We start from the raw sequence: 21,589 nt of genomic DNA on the forward strand, positions 1-21,589 counted from the left end.
ATTGGGATGATAACTGATGATAACCTCACAACAGATAACATTTGAATCTCAAAATGTAAACATGTTAAAGATTATTTTCTTTTTATTGATGTTTTCAATGAAAATAACACTTGTAAAATAAAATTTAAATTTAGGCATGGCCTGCAACAATATAAGAATCTGACAATCTTTTTACCTGTGTTATACTCATTTTCTGATGACACACAGCAAAATCGATTCAATTACTATTTAGAGCCATGTGCTGATAGATGATATCCATGGTAATATAAAACGAAAAGGATTGTATTTAAGGGAGAGGTTTGCCTGCAAAGGCTGTGAAGGCCAAATGAGAGTAGCATCATGTACGCACCTGACTTACCCAATCCAGGAAAAAAGAAGAAGAAAAGAAAAAGAAGAATAGAGAATTATGATGGTACTTTATACTTCATGCAAATATTGCCTTTATACATATGTATCTCATCATTAGATCAACAATCTGGGAATGACTTGTCATAAATAACAACAAATTGAAATGATGGAGAATTTAATATGTAATGGAAATGCACTTGTATCAAGCCCTAGTATTTATTGCTCTCTTTTCTACTGATTTTAATTGTTCTTAACCTGTTCTACATCACCTTAATTGTAGTATTTATTGTATTTGAAAAACATGGTCAAAATCTTCTTCTTCCTGCATCCCATGTCCCACCTACGTGGAGTCATGTCTCCTTGTTAATTTACACCAGAGAGACAATAGTTTTAAAACAAACTACGATTAGGGTATAGGAAAGAGTGGGCACTTCAATTTTTTAGTATGGCTGTTATAATATGCCCTATTTTTATGATGTCAAGGCTTAGGTATGATCATCCCATAAGGATTGGGCTTTATATGTATTGATATAAAATTCTCGTGTCACAATGTTCATTCCCATACTCCTCTAAAATGGCTTGACCGATTCTCATGAATTTTGTAAGCATATTGAATAGGTCTGAGAATCGGACAATATCTATTTTTCATACCCCTTAGTGATAAGGGTTGTCCACCCTCATTTTTTTATAACTAGTTACCTACTCTATACCTACTTATTATAGAATATTGATAAGGTAAATAGGAAGAAACTAGAACCTACTTACCTAGATGATATGTTGATAAATAAATAAATTACGTCGCACACTTGTTAAATTATTTACGAACAAGAATGTAATGGATGGACAACTTACCTATGTAGATGGCTGCTTCAAGTAAAGAGGCGAGGAAATATTAATAAATGGAAGAAGGTACTCACATTGCACCGTGTCTTAGTACCAGCTGCCGATCTTTGTAAACATATATGATTTTTTCGAGTCGCACTTTATCACCGCCGCTGACGGATAGAGTATATTAAGGATAAATGTTCAACAGCTAAAGTTTTAGATTTTAAACGACCAATCGATACCACTCTGTTGTTTTTTTTATAAATAATACAGCACAGCACAATCGCGAATATTCGTCCCCGGTTTAAGCAAAGTAAAACTGCATATTGTGCTGCGACAAATACGATAAGAATTAATTCACGCCATGCATTGTCGCCAGTCACTGATAATAATATTCACATTTTTTTCCTAAAGTGCAACTTTAGGTGCAAATTACTGTAAAAAGTCTTGAGAGAAAATTAAAGCGAAAGGATTTTACTGATGTTTTACTGCTTTGCGCATCTGTCAAAATCACAATTTTCTTAGCACTTCAACTTCAAAACAATACCAGTAACGCCATCTAGTTATCTCATCGAGAGAAGTCGGTTAAAAAAAAATGATTTTGTTATGTTGGTAGCACGGACGTAAACAAAAGGAAAGAGAAAACCTGTAACAAGAAAAAACGAGCCGAGTGTCATAAAACATAGGGCGCGTGTCCCGTTCTAACCTTTATTCTAACTTGTTATATATGTCCTTGTTCTTTGTCGCCAAAAAACAACTTACAGATCGCTATTAGTGCCATTGGATATGGTGGTACCCATCGAAATATAAGTAAATATAAATGTATAAGAGATAAATTATACAGATTGCTGGCCCCCAACATAAGTTCGAGACTTTGTTGTGAGTTACTATTATAACTCAATGTTATCACAGTATTATAGAAGTAGAAAAGTGATACACCATAAAGTTTTTGAGGGGAGAATTGACTACTAAATATGACAGTGAATACGCACATACTTCCCATGTTTTTAACCAACTTTAAAAAAAGAAGGAGGTTCTCAATTCAACCGTATTTTTTCGAAGGACAGCTAGATAAATACGAAATCAAGACACGCCTCTTACTCTATATTTGCGATGATATGGTTGGCATTAGGCACTAATTTCAAAAAAGGTTCCAGAAAATTATTTTCGCCTTACTGAGTGGAGTCAGAGCAAGAGTAAAATACCGTTTCATACGTTAGTTTTCGTAACTTTGAGTAACTTTGTGTTAGCTAACCTTTATTTTAGCACAACTGTTATTCAAAATAAAGTTGTATTAGTTAAGTGCACTTTAGATTATGATTACTCCATCTCTTTCCCATGAATGTCATAAAAGGCGACTAAGGGGTAGGCTTATAAACTTGGGATCTTTGGGATTGTTATTTAGGCGATGGGCTAACAACATGACACTATTTGAATCTCAATTCCATGATTAAGCTTTCAATTGAACCAGGCTTTTTAGTATTTGCGAGACTGTTAGCTCTGTCTTCCCCATATGAGATAAAGAAGTTATTGGATGTAGGAACGTATATTAAATGGCATGCGGGTGCTCGAATATAAAATCATAACACAAAAATTTAAATCCTACTGCGCCCACGTGCTTATGACTTTATATTAATTATTAGTTTGATCAAGAACCGAACTCACAGAGATGTGAGGGATTACAGTGGTAAAACTTTCACATCCAGGTTCCGCTGCAAAGGATGCGGAGGTAAGACAAGTCGCTTCTTGTACTTGTACCCCTTGCGAGGTAGACAGAGCCAACAGTCTTAAAACGACTGATAGGCCACGTTCAGCTATTTGGCTTAATAATATTATAGAGGTTCAAATAGTGACAGGTTGCTAGCCTTTCGCCTAGAAAAAGAATCCCAAGTTTGTAAGCCTATCCCTTAGTCGCCTTTTACGACTTCTTGTGAAAACTTGAATTACCCAACCCAAGGTCATGGTCATTGGTGTATGGCGAAATCATTAAACAACTGTTAATCATAGCGAAGAAAATAACGTGATCAGCCAATAGCAGAGAAGAATCTAAATCGCGATTACAAAGATTTCACGGATTTGGAGCATAAATACAACCTCCGCCCCGACATCGTCGGAGCCGCGGTTCCCCAGGCATCACACCTAGCCTAGCGGAAGATCTTGCTTTGGTGGGTTTTGATCTCCCTTTGGTGGCGGTCCAACCGAATCATGGCTCCCGCTACAGGTGGACCTCGGGTTTCTCTACAGGGAAGTGTAGACGCAGCTGGAATGCCAGGAGGAGGACGATGACTAAATTTGCAGTGATTTTAGAACTTACTTTTGTAAATAAAAGTATGTCAGTAAGCTAGAGTGTAACCTACATACCTACAGTTAGACCGTACGTGCTTTCAGCGCAGTCCCAAAATGATAAGGATTTTGCTATGTTTGTATGCAACAATATTACCAACAATTTCAAGTAAACTAAGTTTTGTAACTTTTCAAGGTATAAATGATGGCACCTAAGCAATTTTTTATATAGACGATCAATAGTTTACAGCAAGATGACTTCAAAGCTGGGAGTTTGCATCACAGTTTTCCTGGCCCTAAGTGTACGTAGAAACCCCCATTTATTTAACATTTTAGATTTAATGAATTAAAATTTGAGGCATTATGTAATTGCTGCTTTAAACTTTTGTATTTAACAAAGCCGTATTAACCATGATCAGTCCATTGAAAATACTAGTCAGTCATCTCCCAAAAATTCAAACTGCAATGTTTTAAAAAGACTACCTATATACTGTAGAAATTTATAAATTACTAACCTTTGTGTGCTCTGTGGTTCCTGGCACCAAACCAAAAAAGAATAGGACCACTCCATTGCTTTCCCTTGGATATTAAAAGTAAAAGGCGACTAAGGGATATGCTTATAAACTTGGGATTTTTGTTTTAAGCGATGGGCTAGCAACCTGTCACTAATTTAACCTCAATTCTAACTAACGGCTAACCTATTAGTCTTTCAAGATTGCTGGCTCTATCTACGTGATTATATGAATGAAATAGAATAGATTTATTTTCAAAATTAGATACAAAATATCACTTATTGACGTCACTGAACTACCTTTTGCGCTGGGCTTTGCTCCATTGAGAATTTCTATAAGAGCCATGTTACTCCTGATGGTTTGTAAACCTCTATGCGTAATAGTGTTGCAATCGGTCTAGTAGCTTTTGAGTTTATTCGTTTTATTATTAGTATGAATGATATGAAAAGAAGGTGGCAGAGCTATCTTCTAATACTCATCATTAATATAAGTTGAGAAAAGAATCTTGGGTTCAATGTGCGGAAAACTGTCCTACAAAAGAGTCGTCATCCACTTCTTGCGCTATGAAGGATTTCAAGGTCCTCCTTTATTTTTACATACATACATATGGTCACGTCTATATCCCTTGCGGTGTAGACAGAGCCAACAGTTTTGAAAAGACTCAATGGCGTACTATTTGCCTTAATGATAGAATTGAGATTCAAATAGTGACAGGTTGCTAGCCCATCGCCTAAAAAAGAATCCCAAGTTTGTAAGCCTATCCCTTAGTCGCCTTTTATGACATCCATGGGTAAGAGATGGAGTAGTCCTATTCTTTTTTGTATGGGTGTCGGGAACCACAAGGCACGGAACGGACCTTTATTTTTAATGCACAAGAATGTTTATTTACTATGTGTTAATTTTTGTTGAATTTTTCAGATCTGCTCGGTTACTTGTCAGTATGGTTACGGAAATCCCGCCTTCCAACCAGGTTTTGGAGGTTTCATGCCGCCTCCACCACCTATCATCATTTCAAGAGGAGGAAATGATGGTGGCGACCGAAACATCTGGTTCCCTTTAATACTATTATTGCTCCTTGATGACGGATTTTGCTGAATAATTTGTAATAAAAAAGGATAAATCCTATCAATATTGTTTCTAAATTTCCTTTATTCTACAAATAAGGTTTCTGGGATACGCTCTTTCTTTTACCACTAGCCGTATTATTCCATATTAATATAGAACTAAGTACTCCCAACTACATTCTCAGTTATTGTCGTTGAATTAAGTCAAGTAGGGGTTCCCGAAGGAAAGGCAGAAAAATTGCAAATTTTTCTTTATTTCTATAGTCTAGAATTGACTGACATGCTGTGAAAAAAATAAGCACAATAAAACGTCCTATCTCTTGTTCTTTCGATTCCAATGTTAAACAAATTAACTTCATGCCTCCTGGTAACTGGTAACAAGCATGATATGAAACCTATGGTACCTATTTTAGGGGAGTTTATTCTAATACAATTTTTTTTTATACAATAGAAAGTAATTCCTGTGCCTGCTTCCTTTTTATTCTGAAACATTAAAATGTCAATATGCCAAGTGCCAACCCACCAAACCTATAAAAAAACACTAGCTGTCATTTCGATCTGACTCTGATTTCGTTGGACACAAGTTTATAAAAAAATAGAAAAAGTATGGACGTTTTGTAAATGCAATTATTATTTTGATTATTTTATCGTAATTCTTAATTAATATGATTTCGTATTATTTCAACATATTGATCCTTTTTCGAAACTTGCTGAACTGAAATTGCCTTAATATGGAGCAGGCGTATTCTACCGAAGTTATCTTATCTCATTGATTAGATTATTGTCAAAATTGTTTTATTTCCCGTATTCAACAGTAAAATGAAGGCAGTAATGATTTAGAAATCCCGTGCATACGTGCGAAATGTCTAATACTAATTGTGCAGAGGAAGAATCATTTCCTTTACACGAGTGTGTGTTTATTGGGGACGTGCGTAAACTGTCCTCTTTACTGAGAAACAACGACGTGACACGTAAAGACAAACATGGAAATACAGCTCTACATTTGGCCGTTATGCTTGGTCGCAAGGAATGTGTGCAGCTCCTTCTGGCCCATAGCGCTCCAGTCAAAGTAAAAAACCTTGCAGGCTGGTCGCCGCTCGCAGAGGCTATAAGTTATGGTGACCGTCAAACCATTTCATCGCTGGTCCGTAAGCTCAAGCAACAGGCGCGCGAGCAAATGGAGATCAGACGACCTGATCTCATTAGAGCTCTTGCTCAAATACAAGACTTTTACATGGAACTGAAATGGGATTTTCATTCCTGGGTCCCTCTAGTCTCTAGGATATTGCCTTCAGATGTGTGCAAAATTTATAAGTGTGGCTCAAGTATCAGGTTAGACACCACACTAGTTGATTTTACTGATATGAAGTGGGAAAGAGGAGATATATCTTTCATATTTCAAGGGGAGAAAGTACCTAGTGAATCATTGACTGTAATGGATAACAAAGCTAATGTATACCAACGTGTTCGCTATGAGGAAACAGAGAATGAAATAGAGGATGAGGTTGACATTTTGATGTCCAGTGATATTTTGGCTGCACAGATGTCAACTAAAGGTATTGCCTTTTCTAGAGCACAATCTGGATGGATATTTAGAGAAGATCGCAAAGAAACAGTTGCTGGTTTATACAAAAGTGATATCTATACTATAACAGGCTTAGTTTTAGAATCACGTAAAAGACGAGAACACTTATCTACAGATGATCTTCAGAAGAATAAAGCAATTATTGAAAGTCTTACAAAAGGCAACACTCAAAATTTGGAGACTGATGGAGAGCCAGCAAGACGTGCCTCATTGAATCCTCCACCTGAGAGCAATGTGGATTGGAATACTTACATATCATCTCTGCCAGGTCAATACCCAAGCTTAGGCAGGGAAATTGTATATAAGGAGTCTTCAAGAAATTTCCGAGCCACCATAGCAATGAGCGATGATTTTCCTCTTAGTGTTGACATGCTGCTGAATGTTTTAGAAGTGATTGCACCTTTTAAGCACTTTGCAAAATTACGTCAATTTGTTGCCATGAAATTGCCAAAAGGATTTCCAGTGAAAATCGATATTCCTATTTTGCCAACAGTTACTGCTAAAATAACATTTCAAAAATTTGATTTTCGTGATGACATTAATCCAGATTTATTCATTATTCCAGAAGATTATGTTGAAGATCCGCTGCGATTCCCTGACTTATGACGCTTTGATATTCTAACACTGTTTGAAGTAAACGAAAGGCCTGTATGGCGACGCAATACTAGGAAAGGGCGCTCGCGACGTTTATTGAGACCGCGGTCACGTTGCAGGCCTGCCCCATCTGGCTTGCTCACCATAGAGTTCCCCATGCTGTTTGGCTTTGGAAGTTCCTACTCCAGCCATTGTGTTCTATTTGTGGAATAACAAATTGTATTAAACATGCATTAACTGTTGGTGAAATTATGTAGTTGTTTCTGTAAAACAGTGTTAGAATAATTGAAGTCCCCATTAGGAAAACATTGTATTATTTTGACCTTCAAGTTGTGCATGTCTGTTGAATTTAATCAAATTTTGTTTATTCTGTGATTGATATTTGGTTTTTGTGTATTTCCATTAATGTCACTAAATGTTCTGTGTTCAGTATTCATGTGTCTATAGTAGAGTAGTAAATCCATTGCTCATTCAGGTCATTGTGTCTACAATGGAATTATCTTGTTGATTTATTTTTGTATGTATTATTTATTTTTATTTAAGTATGAGTTATTATATATTAGATGATGATATGACTGATACAGGACATTTTTGTATATTTATATAGCAAGGCTATAAAAATTTACATCTTACCTCTATTAAAAATGGGCCTGTTTGAATACCTTTTGGCCTACATAGTAAAGATATTAACTACATACAACAAATATATTAAATTCATGTTCATTCTAAATAGATATACTTGACACTATCATAATTTATTCAAGTTGCAACTCAATCAAAATTTGCCTGAAGAAGTCAATTGTGCCTTCAGCATTTCTCATTTGTAGTGAAGTTGTAGAAATGTGCATTACATTTTCAAAACCATGCAAAAGATGAATGTAATAAATCTAGTAAATTTAATATAAAAGCACTGAATGTACTTACTATGATAAAATTAGGAAACATTCTATTTCTATTGTAGCACATTAGAGTAGTCTGCTTGTAGAGTATCATGCAGATAATTGTTTATCGAGATAGTTACTATTATAAGATTAATCAGATATAAGTACATTCGACAATAACTGTTCAATCCCACCTATCAGATTTGGTTTTGTATGAATTTTGTTTTCTTGCCAATAACATTCATTTCTGTTTTGTAATTATTTTCAAAGAAAAAGTATGAAATTAAGGAATAAATAAATTTTAAAATGTTGTACCTATTCAATTATTTCATTTTTAACGTTCTTTTGCACCAGTTTTCGAACAAAATCAAACAATATATTTATTACAAAATTTATTTATGTATTAATATTAGCTAAATAGTTTACAATGTCAACATTACCAGAATTTGTCTACATTTCTCATGTCGACCCACAACCCTCACACTGTTTTCTTTTCTAAGCATTAATGCTGAAAATACATGACCCCTTAGTTCAAACATTACCTATAAAGAACGGCCTTATTTACTGATTTATTTCAAAGACCGCTGAGACTGCATACTGCAACGTCTAGGACCGCACTTCTCTTGGGGTTCTTCGAATCCAAGCGTCACCACACGCATCGATATTGCCGACTTGCGCGCTGCGGAAATATTTATTTACTCGTATACTTTATTGTACGAGTATATACTTATCAGTAAATACAAAAACAAAGGTGCCCTAAACCCAATGGTCTGTAGCATTATGTAACAGAATTACCAGGGGCCTTTCGTTTACTTAAAACAGTGTTTGAATATTATTACCATTGGGTTAAGCAGGCATCCTTTGTGTCTTTACTGATAGGTACAGATGTTACGATGACTCTACATGAAGCGAGAAAATGCCAAGACGATGACTGAATCGACCGATGTATAGACAGACAGTGTTAAGTTCTGCATTGCCACGCCATACAACATGATGAACTGACTGATCCGGCAATGGATCAACATTATGTATACTGGGATGTCAAACTTACCATGTTCAGCCGGTTCGTCGGCCAACTGTAAATGAAAATAAAGTATAAAGCCGCCATATCAAGTGATCTACCTTCTAAAACATTATCGAGAATCATAGTTACCAATGTCAGCGCTTCAGCCGAGCATGTTAACATGACCGTTAGTAAGAACATTTTATTGTGTCAATCATTTTAAAATTTCTTAATAAAGACAAGTGTAGTTCCCGAGGCGTTTTTAAATAGGACCGCACCATCTCTTTTCCATGGATGTTGTAAAAGGCGGCTAAGTGAATAGGCACATTCATCTAATGCAGCTTTTACCAATGATCCAATATGGGTAAAAAGTTACCTGGCAAAGGATGCGGAGGTCAGACGGAAGTCGCTTCATGTAAAAACATGATTAATCATGGTCAAAGGCGTACCTACCCGGACTCATCTCTATGTATGTAAAATTCAAAACCAATATCTACTTATTTCAAACCCCTTTTTTCTTCACTTGTTCTCTTTGATCTAGTGTTTTTATGTGAAGACGCTTTCGCTCATTAGTCTATATCATCCACGATGTAGGTATTTACCGCTGGCTGCCTATGTCCTTATAAAATTTGTCTCTTGAAAACCATGAAAGGTTTATACTAACCGAATCCTCGCCGACCTTCTCAGCCAGGGTCTTGCGGAATGCGGACAGCCTCTTAGTGTATCCGCTCGCCACGCTCATGCCACTGTGCACAGACTCCGACGATGTTGAGAATATCGATTCTGCAAATAGGTTAACAGTTTAAGTTTCCAAATTTATGCCCAGATTCAAATGAGTTGTTAAATGCAAAAGATTACATTTTGTCATTTTTTCGAATGAAATACTTCCTCCATACTTTGCTATAGAAACAAATAGATATAGTGTGCCAGGTGTTTTCTCACCCAATTCGGAATTCACCGGTACCGACCACTTGATTGCGTACCATTATCTATATAAAACTGAGTTTTTTGTATGTAGACAGACGGACGGATGGACAGACAGCGCTCCGCTGTCTGTCCATCCATTAGTAATAGGGTCCCGTTTTTATATTTGAGGTACGAAACTTTAAAAGGGCAAGTATGCCCTGTAGGAAGTATCCTATAAAAATACTAGGTATATATAATCTTACTATTTTATACTACAGAGAGATATTGAAGAGCGTTTTAAAATTAACTTACCCTCCACTCGTATAGATTTTGCACGTCTATCAGTAGAGTCGTTAGCGATGCTGTTAAGGGAATGATATAACCATTACAATTAATAAACAAAATACTAACATTGTGAATCAAAATACATCGGATAAGGAGAGTGTGAATGGAAATCGGAGACGTCCTGGCGCAGGGTCAGGTCAAAAGTACCGGAAACCGATGAGCAATCATGAAAACAGTTATGAAGCGAAAAAAGTATGCAAGGATTGCGGCCAGTGGAAAATTATAGACTCTGTCTACCCTACCAGGAAAAGGCGTGATTTTGTCTGACCCTGACCTTTCACCAGGAAGTAAATTCAAATAAACATAGGTAAATATTAATTTTATGAAACCGGCTATCTCTTACGTTTTCACATCTAAACAAAAAAGAAAGAATATTTATAGGCTACTGTAACTGTTGCTCGCGACTTCGTCCACCTTAAATCTGTATAAATTTAAAGTTATAATTTTATTCCATTGTCTTAGCAATATTGCTGAAAAGTTTCATAAAAATACGTTCAGTGGTTTTTGCGTGAAAGAATAACAAACACAAACCCATCCTTACAAATTGCATTTGTGATACCTTCATTCAAATATTGTGTAACTCGATGGTATGCGATCAAAATAGTCTGTTAATGTTATTTTTAAATCCATATTCACTAACATATTTAGAAATTTACGCATACTTCGCGGTCATAAACTAGAACTATATAATGAAATTAATCATAAAATGCAATATCATGTTTAACAATATTGAGTGTCATACGACATCTGGAATGCGAGTGCTAATCGATCGTGCCGTATCAGGCTACACGCCGTAATGCGAGTCATTAGTTCGCTAGATAGCTGATATTGATTTGTTAGCTGACCGTGCAACAAATGGAATGATAACAGGTGCCTAATTATGTGATTTATCGCATAAAAATGCGCATTGCATGTGTGCATTCCACGGAATTTTATTAAATGCAATAGAAAACATGTTATGGTTGGTCTTTATATTTACTTAACGAAAACTCAAATAATAGATTTGACTTTTAAAATCCCCGTGATTCGGGAATATGTTTACTTATCACACATCTAAGGAGAATATGGAGAAAAAGCCTGTCCGTTGAGAGGAGACGGAGCGGCCAGAGGGTTACTCTCTAAATACCCGCTTTTGATACTGGCGTGCTTGACACAGGCACGCCTTTAAACCTGAGGGGTATCCATTCCACTTTCGCCGCCCAATCAGCCCTCGTCGTGATTTTGGGGAATAATTGTATACTAACTCAACGATAATCTTATTTCATAGGTACTACATCCGTGTAAATTGTAGACTGTTATCAAAGGTTCTTTAAAACCCCGCCCGCATCCCCCAACTAAAAATAATATCAGCATCTCTCCTATTAAGATGATGTAGGTTCTCCTCCCTTTGATACCCACCGCTCTATGAACATGAGCAGCCGTCGCTGGTGAGTGGCGACATGTCTCTGCAGGTCCGTGGAGGAGAGCAGCACGGCGAGGCGGATGTGGAGTTCGGGTGACTCGCAGATTTGGTCAAGGTTGCTGAGAGCGTTGTAAGCCGCCTCGGCGTAGTCGCGCACCCATACCGACATCTATTAGAGTTTACAGTGTGATTATACTATACCTCTATGAAATAAGAGATACTTATTTACGTATTACTTTTTTATCGTATAAATTTTTTATTATATAAATTTTTTATTTCATAATCCTATTACGTAAAGAAGGATAAAATATTTGATTTTACGGGTGTTCAAACTGACTGTCTCTGAAGTCTGACTCAAGAAAATTTATGGTCTGATGCGCTAAGGCACATTTAGCGCCTTTACCACACTGATTTCAACTCATTCTCGACTACCCACTTGTAAAACCATCATTACCACAAACTACGCCACACTTGCCTGGAAGAAACGCCATTCGTCCACCCCCTCCACTAGTTTCCGCGCGCGCCTCGCGTTGTGTTTCACGATGTCACGCGCATTGGAGAGCTGACACTCTTGGCGTGTAAGGCGTTCTCGAACTGACTCCAATTCATTTTCCGCTTCAGCACTGAAAATGTTATTCTCACTTCATATTTTGATTAAACAAGTGTTATTAAAAATCCAAGTCAAGCTTTTCAGCATTTAAATGGTTTTTTCTTGTGTCTGTTTCATCCTAGTTATATTGATCTGCCTCGATGCATTGAAGATATTACTAATTATAAATGCAATCGAGATTAGGAAAATATTCTCTTTTTTGGTAAAAACTTCTTTCCTTTGTGGAGATCATTGGTAGTCTCACTTACTGCCTGGCTTCGAGTTGTTTTCTCTTGTCCACAAGCATAGTCCTTCGAGAGCGAGTGTCCGACACTAATTGGTCAAGAGCCTCGATTTCTGCGTTTTGTTTCTTCAGCTCATCACGAGCGACGTAATATTGCTTCGAGAGCTCGTTAAGCTCCTCGATCTCCGGGGCTGGGCAAACACAAATTAATGAATATATAATAATATATGTAGATTGTAGGTATAAACGGTACATAGAACAAGACGGATAGAACAGATTGCCATCGCAGAAGGGCTTCTAATGTCGTCGTAATAGGAGTGGAGGGGGTCTCTGCACCAGCAGTTTGACCATAGGGGCGGCAAAAAGTACCCATGCAAGGATCGCTTGATGAAGTGGTCCTAATCAGGCATGTCCTCTTATGGGGGCAATTAGAGGATGAGCCTCCTCAAGCACGTGCTCACTGTCGTGCTGCAGCGGCGCGAGGTGCCGCATGAAGTGCTGGTGCGCACTGTGCACTACCGGCCGCGCCGTCTAAAACGTTTCAGTAAGCGGTGCGGTACGTGTTATCTGTGGCAGAAACCAGGATGACGCGCTCACTGTCGTGCTGCAGCGGCGCGAGGTGCCGCATGAAGTGCTGGTGCGCACTGTGCACTACCGGCCGCGCCGTCTAAAACGTTTCAGTAAGCGGTGCGGTACGTGTTATCTGTGGCAGAAACCAGGATGACGCGCTCACTGTCGTGCTGCAGCGGCGCGAGGTGCCGCATGAAGTGCTGGTGCGCACTGTGCACTACCGGCCGCGCCGTCTAAAACGTTTCAGTAAGCGGTGCGGTACGTGTTATCTGTGGCAGAAACCAGGATGACGCGCTCACTGTCGTGCTGCAGCGGCGCGAGGTGCCGCATGAAGTGCTGGTGCGCACTGTGCACTACCGGCCGCGCCGTCTAAAACGTTTCAGTAAGCGGTGCGGTACGTGTTATCTGTGGCAGAAACCAGGATGACGCGCTCACTGTCGTGCTGCAGCGGCGCGAGGTGCCGCATGAAGTGCTGGTGCGCACTGTGCACTACCGGCCGCGCCGTCTAAAACGTTTCAGTAAGCGGTGCGGTACGTGTTATCTGTGGCAGAAACCAGGATGACGCGCTCACTGTCGTGCTGCAGCGGCGCGAGGTGCCGCATGAAGTGCTGGTGCGCACTGTGCACTACCGGCCGCGCCGTCTAAAACGTTTCAGTAAGCGGTGCGGTACGTGTTATCTGTGGCAGAAACCAGGATGACGCGCTCACTGTCGTGCTGCAGCGGCGCGAGGTGCCGCATGAAGTGCTGGTGCGCACTGTGCACTACCGGCCGCGCCGTCTAAAACGTTTCAGTAAGCGGTGCGGTACGTGTTATCTGTGGCAGAAACCAGGATGACGTGCTCACTGTCGTGCTGCAGCGGCGCGAGGTGCCGCATGAAGTGCTGGTGCGCGCTGTGCACGACCCGCAGCGTGGCCTCCAGCGCCGCGACGTCGCGCTCGCGCCGCGTGATGTCGCCGTCCAGCGCCGCGCCACGCGTGCGCAGTTCGGCGCGCTCCGCCGCGAACTAAAACGTGGCAATTACGGATTACTTTATTAATACGTAACTAACTGTCCCGGCAAACGTTGTTTTACCATATAAATAGTTTTTAAGTAATTTCTAGTTAAAAAAAATTTAACGGTGGACAACCCTTATCACTAACGGGTATGTATAGAAAATAGATGTTGGCCGATTCTCAGACCTACTCAATATTCACAAAATTTCATGAGAATCGGTCATGCCGTTTCGGAGGAGTACCTACGGGTTCGAACATTGTGACACGAGAATGTTATATATAAGATTATCGCTTGAAGGCTGTACGACGCACGTGTAAGGTGGTTCCCGGCACTAGAATAAGACCACCACTCTATCTTTCCCATGGATGCCGAAAAGGCGAGTAAGAGAATATGCGCACATTCATCTAGTGCCAGCTTTCTTGCTAATTTAGTAACGGAAAAAAAAACTATAGGTTGTACTAGCTGCTTTTCCTCCTCTGCAGTATGTATTTATTTATAACAGAATTTAATTTCCTACGAATTCAGTCACATCATTACATGGCGACCCTGCCAGTGCCGTTGTCTAGTGTGGTACTAGATGTGTTTAAAACATTGAGTAAAAAAAAATCACAGGCTTTCTGCCAATTCAACTGTCAATAACCTAATCAGCGGCGCCGGACTACGTACCTTTATTTTAAAGAAGGTAACAGAAAGCTGCTGTCCTGATTCATCTTTTCCGAGTGATCCAATAAATATTTCATATCTGTAATAATAAATCACTTCGTTATTATCTTAAGCGCGAATTTAACAGAAACCTTGATTGCAAATGGCATTACACGCAAATGTTGTTTCCTCGGTCGAAACTTAAATCAGTGATTTACAGGAATTGGTGAAATGTAAGTAATGTAATAATATGCCACAGTGTAGCCAAGCCGTAGTTTTAAAGTTAGGAAGTAGTTTAGTAAAGCTGTAAATCACCAATCTGAGAATTTGGAAGGGGAGGGGATATTTTTTTTTGAGCTCAATCAATCTCGTTTCTGCACGCAAGTAAACAAAAGTAAGAAACATAATTCACCTCTTCTTCAGCTGATCAATGCGCTGTTCTCGCTCCCGTATCTCGCTACGTAACTTCCCGCAGTCCTCAATCAACGCTCGCTTCTGAACGCTGAACATGTCACGACGAGCCGCGATTTCGACTAGACGCTCGTTCATTGCCTGCACACATGATAAATAAATGGAAATTGATTGTTAGGCAAATTATAAATTATTGACAAGAGGTTCTCCTGTTTACCCAGGGCCATGGAAGTCAGACTGGAGTCGCTTCGTGTTCTAACCAAATTTTGGAAGTAAACTGTGAGAACACTCCAGTGATATTTTTTTTTTTTTAAATGCTTTATAATATTACTTTGTGATATTTATTTGATAATTTCAAATTGTATCAACAGTGTGGGAAGTCTGAGGTCTGTAGCACAGTTTTAACTAACACAGACTTCAGAGTTCATGTTATCTGTACGTGTAATTTTATCAAATAAAGATTTATTTATATTATATTATATGATACGTGTTGATGACACAGCATACAGCTGCAGTCTAACTCGACGGTACGTCACTGTCGATATCAACCAACTGACATTTACTTCATAGCGTTTTTTCTAGGTAGTAAGTAGGTACTAATGGACACTCACAGCATCCAGCTGCAGTCGCTGAGAGTCCAGCGAGAAGGCGGTGTCGTCGAGGCCGGCCAGGGCGCGTGCGGCGTGCGCCACTTTCAGCCTCATCAGCGCCTCTTCAACCCTCGTTCGCCGCCAGATGTCGCGGGAAGCCCTCAGGTCTTTCTCGCCGCCTTCCACGCCCAGTATGGAGGATTTTAGGCGACTTTGCTGAAAAATGAAATGGGAATTTTCGTGGTATGGTATATTTCTGCAAAAATTCTAAAACCTATAAATCCTGAACTCAAAACTACCAATAATCGCGGGAGGTTCAAGGTGGGAAAATTCTAACAATGCATGCAATGTCCCATGCTAATATATTCTATTAGGTACTTCTTTTCTTTTATCTATTGGTGCGATTTATCGCGCGTGAGCCGATCATGCGCAACAAACTACACTAACATTAATAGCGCTTTCACATCAGGTCGCAAGTAGTGGGGCTGGAGAACGACAGTCGTGCTGTTCACACACGGCAAACATCTAATAAGCCTCTCTTTAGGCTTCCAGTGTAGCAAACACACTTGTTCTATTAATTACACTTAATTGCACAATGAGCGAAGTCGTGCTGTTTTTGGAATGAGAAGGGATCCTGAGTTGCTCCCGATTCTAACAGCTTAACAGTGTCATGTGTGGTCACGAACCAGCCGCGAGTGGTCCAGCGAGCGCGCCTCGAGCTCGCGCGTGAGCCGGCGCATGTCGTCCAGCAGCCGCGCCGCGTGCCGCTCCAACAGCGCCACGCGGGCCGCGTGACGGGCTGACACGTCTTTCAGTCTGAAATCATGGAATTATTCATTGTACCCGTAAGGAACGGACAGCGGAATGGTGTGGTATGCTCGCGGGAACTTCTCAGAGTCAAACAAAAAAGAATTTTGTAACTTGCACCAGATAGGAAATTAGTTACACGTTAGGGTGATTAATAATAAATAGTTGCTTTTAAGTACTGTAAGGGTGTTACTAAGTATTATTTGAAGTTATTTAAATTAATATATAAGTTATAATTGCGTTTATTAATTGCCAGTTATTACTTTACGAGCGATTACCGTAGCTGCATTTTGCGAAACACATTCTTGATGAAATAATTACCCATTTTTGACTCCAAATAGAATAAGAATTGTGTACCTGTTCTCTCTCTCTAACAGCTCTGCAGAGCATTCTCGCTCGGCTTTCGCCCCCTCCATGTGCATCACGCGAGCGCCGAGTGTCTCCAATTGGTAACACTGGAATAAAAAACATCAGGACAAATTGTGAAACACAATTTTTTATAAATAGCTGACAATACTGGTTTATATTTTGCTTCTCATTTCATACAATATTACCTATTTATTTATTTAAAATGTATTGCAACAAAAAAAAAATGTACAAAAGACGGAAATCTGTAATTTTAGAGCTCACACTATGAAAATAGTTTGGTTTTGGTCTAACTAAACAATTTAGGTATGGCCATATTTTTACAAATTTTTGCAATAAAATACTTACAATTGCATATAAGGATTCCTTTTGACTCTGCAGGTTACGTTCGACGAGACGTTGCTTGGTCTCCAGTTTGCTCATCACAGCTTTCGATGCTGAAATATGTTACATATTTCAAAAATAACAGAAATAACGGCGAACGTTTTTGTACTCACCAGTTGGTGCCACTATCGAGTACAATTAACGCATAATCAAGTCTACAAAATTACAAGCACCATAACTTCTGCAATTCATTGTGTAAGAAAATACCGTTAAAACGCTTACAAAAAATTGTGCATATACTACGGCGCCTTGACTACAACTAATAATTAAATTCGAACCTTTGAGCTGCATATGGAAAAGTTTCTCTTCGTTTTTTAGCGTCAAGAATTTCTGCTGCTCCACAAACGAGCAGTGCATGGCTCGCTGTTGGCTCACTGTAAGCTGGGAGGCGTATTTTTCTTCTTCCTGCGTGTTTGAATATACACAAAATCACGTCTCTTTTCCAGAAAGGGAGAACTACTTCTTTTAACTTCCACTAGATCTCTGTGTTCTTATTTTGCTTCGTCCAAATTCATCTGTCTTTTCAGGCAAGTTTGCGAATTTAATTTTTGTAGTTTTGACCTTACTTTCCCAGGATGTCTAAGATCATCGTCTAGGCTTTCGCCTTCCATTCGTATTTCAAGTCACTCAAAAATCCTCTGCCGTTCATACGAATTATACCGAATAAGGAAACTCGAATACTATTATACTACTATACTGCGAGTGCAACTGTCACATGTTATGTGCATTTTTGCTAAGTGTGAGGGCAATAATTAATATATTTTCACAATTCATAGGCCAATAGTTTACCATGTTTATTGCTTATGAGAAAATGGTAAAATGCTTCTTTTCTTGTTAAAAAAAATACATTTATTTGAAATATCAATACAAAGGCAAATACTAATATGAAATGCTCAGATGATGATGCAATAAATATAAATTGTTATAACTTACATTCAACATGTCCTCCAATTCTTTGGCCCGTTTCTCAGACGACTTCGTCTTGTCTGTCGAGTCCTTCAGCTTTTCTTTCAAATCTTTTATCTGTAGAAAGTATAAGTACAGAATATATATGTATGATGCAAATGTAAAACATTCCCATTTGTATGATTGAAAATGAAAACTCGAGACACTTAGAATGAGAAAGTTTTTTTATACTTCACCATCCTTGCTCTAGGTTTTTTAACGATCACGATTCAACGTCAACCGACTCTGCAAACCGCGGTTACAAGTTTCCTGCCGGTGGTTCAACCCAAAAGCTATATAAAAGAATGTCGCATCCAAGGCTACCGTATTTTTGAAAAGTGGTTTTTGGGAATATAACTCACCTTGGCGGCCAAGCCCTGCAATGCGACGTCTTTCCTATGCTGCTCCTCCATGATTTGCCGGTTTTCCATGTGGAGTTTCTCCAGCGTGTTGCGCATGTTGCTCAACTCTCGTTGGAGGCAGGCCACCTGGTGACAAATTTAAATCTTCATACGTCATTTACTTAATTGTAATAAAAAATATTTAATAAATCCTCCTGGAATTGGTTGCGGTTGGGTCCTTACATATCTAGAAAGAAACACGAGAAGCACCTTTGAGTCAGGTGTTTACCCGCAGGGAATCTAATCGGGTAACATAGGGTGGTCAGACCTTGAATGTAAATTTTTATCAGATATCGTTAGAGACTATTTTAGAATAAAAGTTCTAATAAATTATGCATACCCTTGGTGTCTTTAAGGTTTAAAGCAGGAAGACGGTTCCTTGTTAATCTGAAAACACTTGTTAATCATTCAGAACATAGTGATGACGCAAACAAACCTCGCTGTGCAGCGTCGCGTTGACATCCAACAGCTGCTGATATGATAATCTGACGTTGCTGAGTCGCTGCGCTATCGCCATGTTCTCTCGTTGAGCGTCGTTGTTGTTGCCGCGCTGTTGGTCGCAAAAAGCTTGTTGCTCGCGGCACTCTTCCGCCATTTTGTTAGCTTCAGCTTCTAGCACTGCATAGTCCTTTAAGTAAAGACATATTGCAATAATTCAAATTAAAAAATATATACCATATAATAAGCAAATGCCGTGGTCAATCTTAGTTTTATTAACATACTTCTCTAATGTGTCTTATGTCCGTGTCACGTTGTCTAAGATTTTCAACAGCATTAGTCCACATCTGCATCATTTGCTTCCTTTGCTCCATCCCCTCCATCACCTGCAAATATTGTAATACTATTATAGAATCAATCACAATGACAAACAGGTTGCTAGCCCAACACCTACGAGAGGAATCCCAAGTTTATAAGTCTATTCCTTAGTCGCCTTTAAAGACATTCATGGGATATGGAGAAGTTCTATATTAAAGTGCCGAAAACCACACGGCACGCGAGCGAAACTGAAAGTTGCTTTTTAGTCTTTTCACGACGATGTGACTTTGTATGCATGCAAGGGAAAAACATGTATTTCAATGTGCTGGATGAATACAAAGGAGAATTATTTTAAAATCGCATGAGCCATTAAGTTCCAAAATAATGTTTTCAACTCAAGTCTTTCAACACTATAAAATCAAGTTATTTTCCTGAAGTAGCTAATTATATCCATACTGACATAGTTGGTAACTAGACCAAAGGCCACGAGAATCAAGAAGATGAAAAACAAACTTAATGTTTGTGTAATACCTGCACAGAAATTCTTTCACATGCTCTCTCTTCAGCGCTGAGGTTGGAGACGAGCTCCGACAGCCGGTCGTGCATACGATCATGTTCCACTTTCAACTTCTGCCTCTTTGTTTCCAATGCCTGAAAAGAACGGAAACTTATGAACCTAAAATAAAAAATATGTATTTAAAGCGGCATTATGTTGTTTCTTCTCTGTCAATGACAGCATCAAAGCTTTAAAAATTCAGTGTGCCTTAAGGTACATTTGACGCGCTCACTTTAGCCTTGGACAGGTCTTGCTTCGTGAACTGTTCAATGGCCGTGATATCTCCCGCGCTCCGCTCCAAGGCAGCACGCCACTCTTGCAGGGCGCCACGCTCGCCACACACTTCGCTCTTCAGAGAGTCCGCCTTCTTTAGCAAGCGGCCTATGCTGACTGAAATATTCACAAATGGGATATGTTATTCCTTAAACATAATTTATTAAATAAGTTTCATAATATCCAATAAGTTTTAGATTCACTGTAAAGATTTACAGTTAGATGTTAAAACTGGCTTACCCACTTCCAGGTTCGTGGTCCAAAGGTTCCTGTCACTGGGAATTAAGCCAGGAAAAAGAATTTATAATAAAAATAAAATAAAAATCTATTTGGAGAGTAGAATATATCAAAATCACAAAATATAAAAAATTCAGTAACTTTAAAGTGATTTTGTAATAAAAATAGAGAAACTAAAATGTGGTCTCTGCTTAACCTATCATACTATCATGAAACTATCACAGCACAGAGGCTCAATTAACAATTCTGAAAAATGTATTTATACCTTGGGCACGTTCAATGCGACTGTTAATATCTTTGCTCTGTTTGTGGTTGTCAATGATATCTCTATCAAGTCTGTCAGCTTCATTGCAGGCCAGCTGTTTCAGTTTCACCTCCTGCTCCAACTGCTGCTTATGAGCAAATAGCAAGCGCTGCAAAGTTTAAATATTTTTTATAACATATATTTTTGAATTCATTATGTACAATAATAAAATGTGTTATTTATGTTTTTTTTATTACTTACTGTGTTTTCCTGATATTCAGAATGGACATAATCCTTATACTTGTTAAGATCTTCACGTTTTTGATTTTGTAAAATGAGTGCCTCTTTGAGTTGTTGAATTTCATTTTGCCTGTAAATAATAAATGCGGAATTTGAATTGAAGCTAGTATTAACTAGTCTTGAAGTCTTCATTTTAAATATTTTGCATACTAAAAGTACCTTGTTATCAAAAGTGTTTCAAGTTCTTGATTATCAGAATTCGCCAAAGGTATTCTGGTACCCTGATTCCAGCCAAGTTCTTCTAAAAGATGTGCCATATAACCAGGAACTTTGCTTTTTTCACTCATTGTTGCAGAGTCCAGAGATATATTTATTCACATAAGGAATAAAGAATCAGAATAAAGTACGTATATATAAAACAATTAAATATTAAAATGTTAGATCAATAATCAGCATCCTTGTTGGTATCTAAGTAATAATAAACATTTAAGACAAACAAAAACAAATCCAGCGCCATTTAACAAACTGAGTTTCTAAAACAAAACAAGACAAGTAAACAAAAGTTGATTTGATCCTATTTTTGAAGTTGACTG

At 38.6% G+C, this 21,589-nt stretch overlaps 3 protein-coding genes across 6 annotated transcripts in view; 1 reads left to right on the plus strand and 2 right to left on the minus strand.

Annotated features, from left to right (window-relative positions):
- LOC106136932 (nuclear receptor coactivator 7) overlaps positions 1 to 1,672 on the minus strand; it is a 106,889-nt gene extending 105,217 nt beyond the window's left edge. For 2 of the 4 annotated variants that reach the window (XM_013337613.2, XM_060954622.1), the window contains exon 1: positions 1,266 to 1,671. In XM_013337613.2, coding sequence (XP_013193067.2) covers positions 1,266 to 1,267 — 2 coding nt within the window. In that variant the 5' untranslated portion in view covers positions 1,268 to 1,671. Of the gene's footprint in view, positions 1 to 1,265 lie in introns of all 4 variants that reach the window. The other 2 variants (XM_060954619.1, XM_060954625.1) reach the window with 2 other exon arrangements.
- A 3,907-nt stretch (positions 1,673 to 5,579) lies between these two features.
- Positions 5,580 to 8,410, plus strand: LOC106137026 (ankyrin repeat domain-containing protein 13C). The gene has a single exon (XM_013337760.2). It carries the CDS (start codon positions 5,895 to 5,897, stop codon positions 7,221 to 7,223), a length of 1,329 nt encoding a protein of 442 aa, XP_013193214.1. The 5' UTR covers positions 5,580 to 5,894; the 3' UTR covers positions 7,224 to 8,410.
- Positions 8,411 to 8,500: 90 nt separating this feature from the next.
- On the minus strand, positions 8,501 to 21,545 carry LOC106136909 (coiled-coil domain-containing protein 39). Its single transcript, XM_013337577.2, has 24 exons — positions 21,216 to 21,545; positions 21,018 to 21,126; positions 20,778 to 20,925; positions 20,235 to 20,392; positions 19,978 to 20,097; positions 19,413 to 19,514; positions 19,127 to 19,318; positions 18,652 to 18,777; positions 18,278 to 18,367; positions 17,623 to 17,749; positions 17,309 to 17,397; positions 16,952 to 17,049; positions 16,474 to 16,603; positions 15,809 to 16,003; positions 15,199 to 15,338; positions 14,811 to 14,886; positions 13,995 to 14,154; positions 12,607 to 12,772; positions 12,224 to 12,371; positions 11,745 to 11,917; positions 10,314 to 10,363; positions 9,760 to 9,878; positions 9,144 to 9,168; positions 8,501 to 8,771 (listed from the first exon to the last, which is right to left on the minus strand). The coding sequence occupies exons 1-24, from the start codon at positions 21,341 to 21,343 to the stop codon at positions 8,662 to 8,664; spliced, it is 2,979 nt and encodes a 992-aa protein (XP_013193031.2). The 5' UTR covers positions 21,344 to 21,545; the 3' UTR covers positions 8,501 to 8,661.
- Positions 21,546 to 21,589: the final 44 nt, after the last annotated feature.

This window comes from Amyelois transitella, chromosome 4 (genome assembly GCF_032362555.1).
Source record: "Amyelois transitella isolate CPQ chromosome 4, ilAmyTran1.1, whole genome shotgun sequence".
Classification (NCBI taxonomy): Eukaryota; Metazoa; Arthropoda; class Insecta; order Lepidoptera; family Pyralidae; genus Amyelois; species Amyelois transitella.